Source organism: Pristiophorus japonicus, chromosome 21, assembly GCF_044704955.1.
Source record: "Pristiophorus japonicus isolate sPriJap1 chromosome 21, sPriJap1.hap1, whole genome shotgun sequence".
NCBI lineage: Eukaryota > Metazoa > Chordata > Chondrichthyes > Pristiophoridae > Pristiophorus > Pristiophorus japonicus.
The window spans coordinates 1,699,021-1,711,574 of record NC_091997.1 but is presented as its reverse complement, the minus strand read 5'-3'; the positions used below and the strand labels follow the sequence as shown (position 1 = coordinate 1,711,574).

At 46.2% G+C, this 12,554-nt stretch overlaps 1 protein-coding gene and 1 non-coding gene across 4 annotated transcripts in view; both read left to right on the top strand.

Moving 5' to 3' along the window:
* med24 (mediator complex subunit 24) overlaps positions 1–12,554 on the top strand; it is a 590,098-nt gene that overhangs the window by 541,848 nt on the left and 35,696 nt on the right. For all 3 annotated transcript variants that reach the window (XM_070864253.1, XM_070864252.1, XM_070864251.1), the window contains 4 exons: positions 2,027–2,138; positions 3,557–3,699; positions 10,196–10,233; positions 11,345–11,427. In XM_070864253.1, coding sequence (XP_070720354.1) covers positions 2,027–2,138; positions 3,557–3,699; positions 10,196–10,233; positions 11,345–11,427 — 376 coding nt within the window. The remainder of the gene's footprint in view (positions 1–2,026; positions 2,139–3,556; positions 3,700–10,195; positions 10,234–11,344; positions 11,428–12,554) is intronic.
* LOC139234275 (small nucleolar RNA SNORD124) lies at positions 10,678–10,788 on the top strand. Its single transcript, XR_011588315.1, has one exon. It is a non-coding gene; the product is annotated as a small nucleolar RNA SNORD124 (small nucleolar RNA).

Sequence of the window (12,554 nt, the reverse complement as noted above, 5' to 3'; positions counted from 1 at the left end):
CCGTGTCAGATCTTCCCACCTCGCGCTTACACTATTCACTAGGGCCTCATTTGCGTCCACGCTGAAGGGTTTGGCCCTTCTCTTTCCTGCAGCTCCCTCCATTTTTTTAATTTATCTGTTTTTTCAGTAGCTCAAGATAACCTTCCTTTCTCCTCTCTCTCTCTCTCTTTCCCAGACCCACACAGAGCTTCTGAGCATGTGTGAAGACCCTTGACCTCTCAAAACGCGGGAAGGAGCATCAACCTGAAAAAAAAATCAACCTGCACATGCGCAGTAATGCGTTGCTAGGGAAGCTTTTTTTTCCCTTCACTTCTGTTTTCTTTGAGCGATCGTGAGATCGCCGACAAATCACATCGCCCATTTGACATCGCTGGGCTAAGGCCGAGTGGAAAGTCGCAAAAAATAAAATGGGCCTTGAGCCAGTGATCAGCACGGGCGATACGTCCCGCATCGCTGGAACAAAGCCCATTTTTTTCAGCCTTAGCCACGAAGTGGAAAGTCTAGCCACTGGATGTTGCAGTATATCGAGCTGCATTTAAGATCAACTGATGGGATCAAATTGCTGGGGCTATTCCAATTTTAAAAATGCTCCAATTTAGTATTTTGAATGTGATTTCATTTCTAATATGAAATGAAAAACTTTTTCCCACCATCAAAAAATTGAATTTGATTTTACAGCATTTCAGTGTATTTGTTAATTGACATCTAGTCGCAGGAATTAGGCACTGCCACTAGAGGACAACAGGCAGACAGTCACATTGAGGTCCTAAGAAATCAAGTTGATCTCCATTTTTCTTCTGTTCATTTAGTAGATTGTAAGCCTCTTGTAGCAGGCATGTCTGTGTACAGGTGCTTTGTCCAGCATAATCTGGCAGACAAATCAGCCGTTGTTGCTGTGCTAGCTCTGGGCTGCCCAACAAAATTCAGAGAGTTGCCCGTAGAGTGGATGTGGAATTGGGGAGTTTGGGGAGCCGAGAGTCGGGGCCAAACTCGTTTTATGCAGTGAATCAGGGCAGACTTGGATTGCCTGGTTGCCTGATTGTCGACATATAAGCCACTTCTATTGTAAGTGGAACCCATGGTGTTAAATTCATTATGGGAATTTAATGGATTTCTTCTCTTTTTTTTAATTTGAAAATTGAGAGATTAGTATTTTGATGTCACGCTAACAATGCATAGTCTAACAGACGGTGGCTGAACGTTACTGTCGACGAATTTGGGTGTGCAAGAAAAATGCGTTGTACCCAGGTGATAGTTGCACATAGACTTCTACTTTCATTCTTTTTGCAAAAATACTATATGTAATGGAACCTGTAAAGTGAGTGAGCTGGTGAAAGGCCTTGCTTTCTTGTGAAAGATTGGGTTTGTTTAAATTCTCGGTGTTGCCAACACTTGCAATTTACTGACGAGTCCTGCAACTTGCAAATTTTTTTTTAAGTGCTTGTGTTTCGTGTCAAAAATCTAAACAGATTTTTTTTGTGTTTAAGTTTCCCATTTGAAGTGTAAGCATTTTTTTAAAACTTATGCAACTCATCGGACTTGTGAGTACAGGTTGAGCGTCCGAAATCCGGAAACCTCGAGACCGAGGCCGTTCTGGATTCTGGGTATTTCCGGATTTTGGAATGTCTTTGCCTGGGCCGAGGTAGCTGGGATCGGGCAGCCAAGATAAGGGGGCGAGGTTGGCCCGCCAAGGGAAGGAGGGCGAACCGGGGGCGGGTGAGGTCGGGCCGGAGCGAGGGCCGGGGCGAGGTCGGGCTGGGATGAGGTCGGGCCGCCGAGGCGGGGGGAATCTAGATTTCAGAACGTTTTCCGGTTTCCGGACGACCCCGCCATGGATCGGCCCGGATTCCAGAACATTCCGAATTTTGGAACTCCGGATTTCGGATACTCAACCTGTATTGGCAATTCTGCAGTTGTCTCAAATAGTGACCGAATTTGCAGAGGTGGGAATTAAGTTATACAACACACTTAAGATAACCTGATATCTAAAACTGTTTCTTAAGGCTTCTTTTGTTTCATGTTGCAGAACAGCAGATAGGGAGTTGGCTCCACGACTAAAATCTGCTGAAAATGCCAGTATTCAGCCCAACCCAGGCCTTATTCTGCGTGCAGAGCCCACAGTCACTAATATTTTAAAGGTGAATTTTTCTGCGATTTGTTTTCGTTAATCTAATGGAATTTTAATTTTGATCAGTGTTTTGTCACCCTTGGCTCAATGGTAGCACTTTCTTTATTCGTTCTGGGTGTCGCTGGCAAGGCCAGTATTTATTGCCCATCCTTAATTGCCCTTGAGAAGGTAGTGGTGATCCGCCTTCTTAAACTGCTTGTGGTGACGTTACTCTCACCAGGATTTTAACCCAGCGACGATGAAGGAATATCAATATGATCCCATATTAAAGTCAGGATGGTGTGTAACTTGGAGGGGAACTTGCAGGTGATGGTGTTCCCATGCGCCTCCTGCCCTTGGCCTTCTAGGTAGTAGAGGTCGTGGGTTTGGGAGGTGCTGCCAAAAAAGCTGAGGCAAATTGCTGCAGTGCATCTTATAGATGGTACACACTGCAGCCACGGTGTGCCGGTGGTGGAGGGAGTGATTGTTGAAAGTGATGGGTGGGGTACCAATGAAGCCGGCTGCTTTGTCCTGGATGGTGTTGAGCTTCTTGAGTGTTGTTGGAGCTGCACTCATCCAGGCAAGTGGAGAGTATTCCATTGCATTCCTGACTTGTGCCTTGTAGATGGTGGAAAGGCTTTGGGGAGTCAGGAGGTGAGACACGCGCTGCACAATACCCAGCTTCTGACCTCTTGTTTCCACAGTATTTATGTAGCTGGTCCAGCTGTTGATGGTGGATGATTCGGCGATGGTAGTGCCGTTGAATATCACGGGGAGGTGGTTAGACTGGCGATTGTGACAGATGATCATTGCCTGGCACTTGTATCCACCTTGGTGTCCGAAGATCATGGGTTCAAGCCCCACTCCAGAGACTTGAGCACATAAACTAGGCTGACATTTCAGTGTAGTATTGAGAGAATGTTGCACAGTCACAAGTGTTGTCTTTTTGAAGAGTCTTTACACTGAGGCACCATCGACCCTCTCGGTGTGTTGTTACTTCCAGTCCTTCAATTAAAATCCAGTCTAAATTTATGAATGTGTCTGTTGAAGGTTCGGGAAATAAGGTTTTAACTTTCCAATGTAAGTGTTGCTGGACACGAGTCTACCCATGCACTGTTGATGCATAATTAACTAAAGTTAAGTGATCCAGTATCCTGATCCAGAGCTTGTATCATGGCACTTTTGTTCAATTATTAAAATATTAAATGACATATTTTCAAATGCTGCTTGATGGTTAAGAATCGGAACGTTATATTCCTGTTACGCATGTGGTGTCATGTAGATCAATGTCACTGTTGTAACATGGTATACCCTACCTACACACAGTAAGTTCCAGAGAACTGTTGCCTACATAAAGACATTATAGCCACTATTGGCACATGTTAAACACCATTTATGTAGATACAATATGATGCAATACCTTAAACTTCTCTCCCTATACTCCTTCAGACCATGGATGCAGACCATTCCAAATCTCCTGAGGGACTGCTAGGAGTTCTGGGTCATATGCTTTCTGGGAAGAGCTTGGATTTGCTACTGGCAGCTGCTGCTGCTACTGGGAAACTGAAATCCTTTGCTCGGAAATTTGTCAAGTAAGTGTAAAGTGACGTTGGATTCCCTGAGGGCCTGTTTCGCAATACAAATATTGAAATGGCTGTTGATGGGAGTCGTTTCTTATCTGATGTAATTGATCTATCATATCAATTTAGTCTTAGCTAGGGCAACAATTTTCAATGAATGGTTTAATTCCTCAGATGAATGCTGCTGTAATTGGCCCATCATAAAGGGAAACAGAAAATGTGGAGAATAAACAGTAGAGTTAGTTAGTATCTGTTGAACGGTACATTTCTGAAACATTGACGTCTCTTTTCCCTTGCTGATTGATATGTTGTATATTTCCAGAATTCTCTTTATTTTAGAGTTTGAGGCATTGAGAGACAATGGATGCCAGGAAGTAGAGAAAGAAAGACTTGGATTTATATAGCACATTTCACAACCACCGGACCTCCCAAAGCGCTTTACAGCCAATGAAGTATTTTTTGGAATGTACTCAATGTTGTAATGTGGAAAACGAGGCAGCCAACTTGCGCACAAGCAAGTTCCCACAATCAGCAATGTGATAATGACCAGATAATCTGTTTTTGTTATGTTGATTGAGGGATAAATATTGGCCAGGACACCAGGGAGAACTCCCTTGCTCTTCTTAGAAATAGTGTCATGGGATCTTTTAAGTCCACCTGAGAGGGCAAACGGGGCCTCGATTTAATGTCTCATCCGAAAGACAGCCCTCTGACAGTGCAGCACTCCCTCAGCTCTGCACTGGAGTGTCAGCCTGGATTTCTTTTTATGTGCTCAAGTTACTGGAGTGGGTGATAGAAGTGTGGGACTTGGTGGGGGATAGGATAGAGGCGGTAGAGTTTTTGACGAGCTGAAGTTTACAGAGCATGGAGAATGGGAGACTGGCCAGGAGAGCATAGGAGTTGTCAAATCTGGAGGTGACAAAGGCATGGCGGTAACCGATGGGCTAAGGTTCTTACATATAGTAATTAGACTTTGTGACCTCACAGGGACATGCCATCTGGTTGTTGTTTCGTATGACGGGAAAGTCTTATAATAATGTCTAGTTTGACCATCCATTCAATGGACTCCTGAGATGGCCATGTGGAGAGATCTCAGTGGGCAGGTTGAACTGATATGTTCCATGGTCATGGACTCGGGGCCACAGTCGCACTTCGGGTCATCCCTCATCTTCCACGAGTGGAGCAGGTGGCCTTGTCGTCCATGCCCTGTGCAGATTCGATGAAACGCTGTCCACCGTCTTCGCGGAAGGTGGAAGCCAGAGACCTTTGCTGTTGGGTCAATGAAGTGATAGTCCTTTATGTTGTATGCAGCCCATGATTCCGTCCATTTGGATAGTCAGTCGATACCAGCTGCATGAATGTTGGCTGCTTTTTCCCAGAATGGCCGGCGTGATTTTAAGCACTTTACTGGTGGGTATTGTGTTCCTAACAAAGATGACACTGCACACAGGGAGGTTAAAGTAACAGTGATCTTAGTCTTTAATAAGACACTCCAGAGTGAGGAACAGGCCTTGGGGGCCGGCTTATATACAGTGCTCCCAAGTGATGCGCTCCCTGGTGGCGACCATGGGAGTGCATGTTTTACAGATACACAACATCACTCCTCCCCCCCCCCCCCCCCCCCCCCCCCAAAGTCAAAGTGAAAACTATTTACAAGGTGAGGCGGTCGGGAGCCTTTCTTTCCCTGGTGGACCGCCTCGGTACAAATGTCTGTTCTGGTGTGTTGGCTGTGCCCTCGCTGGGCTGGCGTGTTGTTGGCCCTGCAGGGCTGCTGGGTGAGCCTGGCCTTGCTGGGCTGTTGGGCGTGATGGGTTTGATTTCCTGGTCCAGGGTGGTGGTGTTGATCCTTTGGGTGTGTGTTGTGGGCTCGAAAAAGGTGGTGTCTGCTGTGGGTTGTTCAGGGCAGTCTGTGAACCAGAGCCTCGTTTGGTCCAGGTGCTTTCTGCAAATTTGTCCATTATCTAGTTTGACTACAAACACCCTATTCCCTTCTTTAGCTATCACCATGCCCGCGATCCACTTGGGACCATGTCCATAGTTTAGCACATACACAGGGTCATTCAGATCAATTTCCCGTGACACAGTGGCGCGACCATCGTTTACATTTTGTTGCTGCCGCCTGCTCTCTACCTGATCATGCAGGTTGGGGTGAACCAGCGAGAGTCTGGTTTTAAGTGTCCTTTTCATGAGTAGCTCAGCCGGGGGCACCCCTGTGAGCGAGTGGGGTCTTGTGCGGTAACTGAGCAGTACTCGGGACAGGCAGGTTTGGAGTGAGTCTTCTGTGACTCATTTGAGGCTCTATTTGATTGTTTGTACTGCCCGCTCTGCCTGCCCATTGGAGGCTGGTTTAAACCGGGCCGAGGTGACATGTTTGATCCCATTGCGGCTCATGAATTCTTTAAATTCAGCACTGGTGAAACCTGGCCCGTTGTCACTGACCAGTATGTCAGGCAGGCCGTGGGTGGCAAACACGGCCCTCAGGCTTTCAATGGTGGCGGTGGCGGTGCTTCCTGACATTATTTCACATTCAATCCATTTTGAAAAAGCATCCACCACCACCAGGAACATTTTACCGAGAAATGGGCCCGCATAGTCGACCATGGTCTGGAGGGCCAGGACCACAAACTTAGTGGTGCCTCTCTGGGCACGTTGCTCAACTGAGCGCACACACTACATTGCCGTACACAGGACTGTAAGTCAGAGTCAATATCGGGCCACCACACGTGGGATCTGGCTATCGCTTTCATCATTACTATACCTGGGTATGTGCTGTGGAGATCTGAGATGGACGTCTCCCTGCCCTTTTTGGGTAGCACTATACGGTTACCCCACAACAGGCAGTCTGCCTGAATGGACAGCTCATCCTTTCGCAGCAGGAACGGCTTGATTAGCTCTTGCATTTCAACGGGGATGCTGGCCCAGCTCCCATGCAGTACACAGTTTTTTTACTAGGGACAGCAGAGGATCTTGGCTGGTCCAAGTCCTAATCTGGCGGGCCGTGACAGGTGATTTATCATTTTCAAACGCTTCCATGACCATCAACAAGTCTGCGGGCTGCGCCACCATCAACAAGTTTGCAGGCTGCGCCATTTCCACCCCCGTGGTGGCCAAATGAGAGCATCCACATTTCTAGGTGCCTGGCATGTGGTGGATGGTATCATTATACGCTGATAGCGCGAGTGCCCACCTTTGTATGCGGGCTGAGGCATTCGTATTTATCCCCTTGTTTTCAGCGAACAGGGATGTGAGGGACTTGTGATCGGTTTCCAGCTCAAATTTGAGGCCAAACAGGTACTGATGCATTTTCTTTACCCCGAACACACACGCTAATGCCTCTTTCTCAATCATGCTGTAGGCCCTCTCAGTCTTAGACAAGCTCCTGGAGGCATAGGCGACAGTTTGCAACTTCCCCGCAACGTTAGCTTGTTGTAATACACACCCGACTCCGTACGACGACGCATCACATGCTAGCACAAGTCTTTTACACGAATTATACAATACAAGCAGCTTGTTGGAGCATAAAATGTTTCTGGCTTTCACAAAAGCAATTACTTGGTTTTTTCCCCATACCCAGTTCCCATCTTTACGCAATAACACATGTAGAGGCTCGAAGAGGGTGCTTAACCCCAGTAGGAAGTTACCAAAATAGTTGAGGAGTCCAGGAACGACCGCAGCTCCGTGACGTTCTGTGGCCTGGGCACGTTCCTGATAGCCTCTGTCTTGGCGTCTGTGGGCCGAATGCTGTCCGCAGCGATCATTCTCCCCAAAAACTACACTTCTGTTGCCATGAAGATGCATTTCAACCTCTTCAGCCACAGCCCTATGCGATCCAGTCCTCCAGGTTTTGTCAGTGTCCTGACCCGTGACCAATATGTCATCCTGAAAAACCACCATGCGTGGTACCGACTTGAGTAGGCTTTCCATGTTTCTCTGGAAGATCGCTGCAGCCGACCAAATTCCAAACGGGCATCTGTTGCAGATGAACAGTCCCTTGTGCGTGTTGATGCAGGTGAGGCCCTTCAAAGACTCTCCAGCTCCTGCGTCATGTAGGCCAAAGTCAGGTTGAGCTTGGTGAACGTCTTGCCGCCTGCCAGCGTTGCAAATAGGTCATCTGCCTTAGGTAGTGGGTATTGGTCCTGTAGCGAGAAACAATTAATAGTTACTTTATAATCGCCGCAAATCATGACCGTACAATCACTTTTGAGTACTGGAACAATCGGGCTGGCCCACTCGCTGAATTCCACTGGGGCGATGATGCCCTCGCGTTGCAGCCTGTCCAGCTCGATTTCTACTCTCTCCCTCATCATGTGAGGTACCGCTCGCGCCTTGTGGTGAATGGGTCATGTCACTGGGACCAAGTGGATCCGCACCTTCGCCCCGGAAAAGTTTCCAATGCCTGGCTCAAAAAGGGAAGGAAATTTTTTAAGATCCTGGGTACATGAGGCCTCATTGACATGTGATAGCGCTCGGATGTCATCCCAGTTCCAGCGGATTTTGCCCAGCCAGCTCCTTCCAAGCAGTGTGGGGCCATCGCCCGGGACAATCCAAAGTGGCAGTTCATGCACCGTGCCCTCGTAGATGACCTTGACCATGGCGCTGCCCAGGACAGTGATGAGCTCTTTGGTGTACGTTCTCAGTTTCGTGTGGATGGGTCTCGGGGCTGGTCTGAGTGCCTTGTTGCACTGCACTCTCCCAAACATCTTTTTACTCATGGTGAATTGGCTAGCGCCAGTGTCCAGTTCCATGGCTACGGGTAATCCATTCAATTTTACATTTAGCATTATAGGTGGTCATTTCGTCAAATGTGTGCACCCCATGTACTTCAGCATCTGTCTCCTCTCTCTCAGGCTCGAAATTGCTTTGATCCACCATGGACCGATCTTCCTCTGTCATGTGGTGGTTAGCAGGTTTTGCAGATTGTTGGCGGTGCCTCATTGTTCCACAGCTCTTGCAAACATATCCTTTGAAGCGGCTTGAATAGGCTGAATGGAAGCCTCCACAATGCCAACAAGGTGTGAATTGCCTTGCATTCATCCTTTGTTGCGGATTTTGAGTCATCTGGGTCACCTGAGGCCTGCTGGCAGTTGCAGACTCGTGGTTTCTGCCCTGTACATTTCTGCTCGCAAACAGTTCCAGTTAATTTATGAACATTGCTAGCACTTGTGTGCTGAGAGATTTGTTTGGTGTTATCACTGGTGGACATAAACGCCTGTGCTATCGCAATGGCCTTACTGAGGGTCGGTGTCTCTACAGTCACAAGTTTTCGTAGGATGGTCTTGTGGCCAATGCCCAGTACAAAAATGTCTCTGAGCATCTGCTCCAGGTAGCTATCAAACTCACATTATCCTGCAAATTGCCTTAGCTCGGCGACGTAGCTCGTCCCTTCCTGACCTTCAGATCGCTGGCACGTGTAGAACCAATACCTCGCCATCAGCACGCTCTCCCTCGGGTTAAGATGCTCCCGAACCAGTGTACACAGCTCCTCATGCGACTTATCTGTGGGTTTCACCGGAGCCAGAAGATTCTTCATGAGGCTGTAGGTCGGTGCCGCAGACCGTGAGGAGGACCGCTCTCCTTTTTGCAGCGCTTCCTTCTCCGTCCAGCTCGTTGGCTACAAAATACTGGTCTAGCCATTCGACATAGGCTTCCCAGTCCTCACCCTCCGAGAACTTCTCCAGGATGCCCACAGTTTGCTGCATCTCTGCGTTGGATTCGTATACTCGTCGCCAGTTATTGTATTCCTAACACAGATGAGACTGCACACAGGGAGGTTAAAGTAACAGTGACCTCAGTCTTTATTAAAACACTCCAGAGTGAGGAACAGGCCTTAGGGGCCGGCTTATATACAGTGCTCCCAAGGGATGCTGGGATCCCTTGGTACTTCAGGGGATGCGCCCCCTGGTGACGGAACATGGAAGTGCATGCTTTACAGATACACAGCAGTGGGGTTTTCAAATCTTGGGCAAATCGATATTGCGCATGATTTTTTTTCCATCTCACGGAGCACGATGGCGTTGCGGCGAATGGCAGGCGGGGCAATGTGGGACAGCACCGGGAGTCATTCAGTTGGCGTGGACTTGAGCGTTCCTGACACCGTCCTCATGGCAGTGTTTAGCTGCACGTCCAAAAACTTTGTGATGCAGCTGCCGGACCATGAGGCAGAACTGTATCCCGCAGCAGAGTAGACTAGGGCGAAGTGTTTATCTCGTACATTATAATAATACATTGTACATTACATGTTCTAATATTCCTGTGTGCATTACATTATAAAATAATGTAACATCTGATTTACTATCAGCAACGACATGTGTGATCTAATATTATTAAGCATTTCGTGCCTACTGTCATAGATTTCAAAGCTGTTTGGTCTGTGCAATCCATGTGACCATTATATAGTTTCAGAGAGCAAATGACTGTTGGATTTTGACCATTTTGAATTGTGGTTATCAGAGTAGCAACCTGTAACCTTTAATTCACATTTCTTCCAATTTTGTTTTATTTAATTCAGGTTAAATGAATTTGCCAAGCACATCAGTGGGGAGGGATGTAAGTATAATTATGACTCAATCTACTGATCTTTAAAGTAAAGGACTAGAATAACCTACTAAAAAGCTCTTTTTTAGGCTTATTTACACCCCTCTTTTCCAAAAAACATTGGATCATGTTGGGTTAAGATGTGATTCAATGAGTCTTGGCTTCGTTCTGAAATCTCGCTCTGATGCCCATTCTTCCAGTGCCAGCCTAGACAGTAAGAGCTGGCTATTCGATTGCAGGGGTCATCGTAACTGGACACTATGGTGTCTGCACACTTGCTCTTTCCAGCAGGGGTGATTGGATAGCAATCAGAAGTTGGAACCCTGGCTACATTTTTCTCAGCCAAGCCCAGGCTACCAGATCAGCTAACAGCAAAGAGTGCATTTGAATGGCTCACTATCACACAATATGGTGCAACAACCCAGTGAGCTATATGGGCAGCCCAGTATACTTTCTGGAGTGAGAGGAAGGGGTGATGTGTTACAGAAATCCCAAACAAAGGATTCTGATTAAATCTGCTTTGCCATGATTGAACTTTTAACTATTGCTGACCTTCCTATAATGCTCAGAAAGTGATGTGGTAGCACTCCGGCATATTGCTTGGTAAAGAGGCTATATACTGTAGCCTACTTGTTGGGTATCCCATAATAATTGGGTAGAAATATGCAGCTCTGGACAGGCAGAAAATGCATTCATTGGAAGTGAGTCTTTTTACTCAGTGCATACAGCTTATCAGATGCCTTGGATAATATGCATCATATATCTCCTAGAATTATCCTAGCATTTCAATATCAGACAAATCTTAGATGGTACAGATCTAACACCAGATGGCTCTTATAACCTTTGTAATTATAAAAATTGTGAAATACCCTACATTATAGCAGAGTATGAAAATGGAAAGCATGTGTTGGATTATGGTTTCAGCATTCTAGTGCTACCAGAGTTTTGTATAAAGTCAACATTTCGGGAAAAAACTAAATCTGAATCCAACTCACTGACTTGCTTCGTAAAAAGTTCTTTTTAGGTTTTACATTAACCCAGCTGAGGATTTGTACAGTTCTATTCGATGGCTTATCTAAATAAAACCCACTGACTGATATGTTCTGTCTTTCCTTGTTTCCAGCAAAAGCAGCTTCCGTCCGAGCACTACTGTTTGACATTTCCTTCCTCATGCTGTGCCATGTTGCTCAGACTTATGGATCCGATGTAAGTGCAACCTGCACTTGTAAATCTATTATAAAATCTAGTCTAAATGAAATTTGATATGTATGGCAAGCACATTGGACTGGATTTTGCGGTGGTAATGACGACGAAACTGTCAGCATTCGCCATCCTTACCCCTCTGAAACTGCCAACAACTTCAGGATTTAGCGCATGTGCAGATAAATGCGAAACGGTCAGCTATTCACTGCTCCGCAACGGGTTGCGCTGTGGAACTCCCCAGAGCCGGCAATCAATTGCAGTCACATATATATAAGGACGAAAACTTCCCCTATTACGGTGGAATATCGCTGTTTTAAACCCCCCACCCTGAAAAAGTTAGGCCTCGTTGACAGAGGTGTAACTGGATTTTTAATGTCATTGTTTGCTGAACAACAGTTCTGGCCCTTAAAAACTAATTTTATGTTTGTGGAATGTCAAATTTTTCCATTTAATATGATTACAAATTACATGGTTTGTAAAATAATATATATTTTTAAGTTTGCTTGCTATTTCAGCTTCTACTTTAACCCTATGTGTATGCCCCTATGTGTTTTGCCAAGAATTATGGTAATTTAGCACCATCTGGTGGACTTTCAGCAATCATAAAAAATAAAATTTGCAAAGAATAAAGTAGATCAGAAAGATAAATACAGATGTGGAGATGATTCAGCCCATCCAGTTCATGCTTCCAAAGAAATCCCATCAGAGCATCCACGGTAAGAATGAGAGCTACCCTTTGCATTCAGTATCTGACTCATAGATGAGCACAAACAGACTATTTCGCTCTCAGTAAAATTTATAAAAAGTAAATTAGAATCTGTGCATTTTACTTCCTGGTTTGCCGTCTGTGAGAATTATTCAATGTGATTGGCTGCTCAGCCAGCTTGATGACATCACTGTTGCTGGATGGTGGAAATTCGCTTTATTTGGCGCCAGATTCAAACAAATGTTGGGAGACCTGTAATTGACGCCACGGAGATGGCTAGATCTTTGTGGGCAGCTTTCTTCGAGGTGAGCGGTGAGTGCCATTGCTTCGCCACTGACCACAAATTCTGGGCCATTATAGTTAGGCATCACCGTCGTGATAACAGTCACTCCTGTAGCTGCAAATTGCTCCCACTAAATGGATC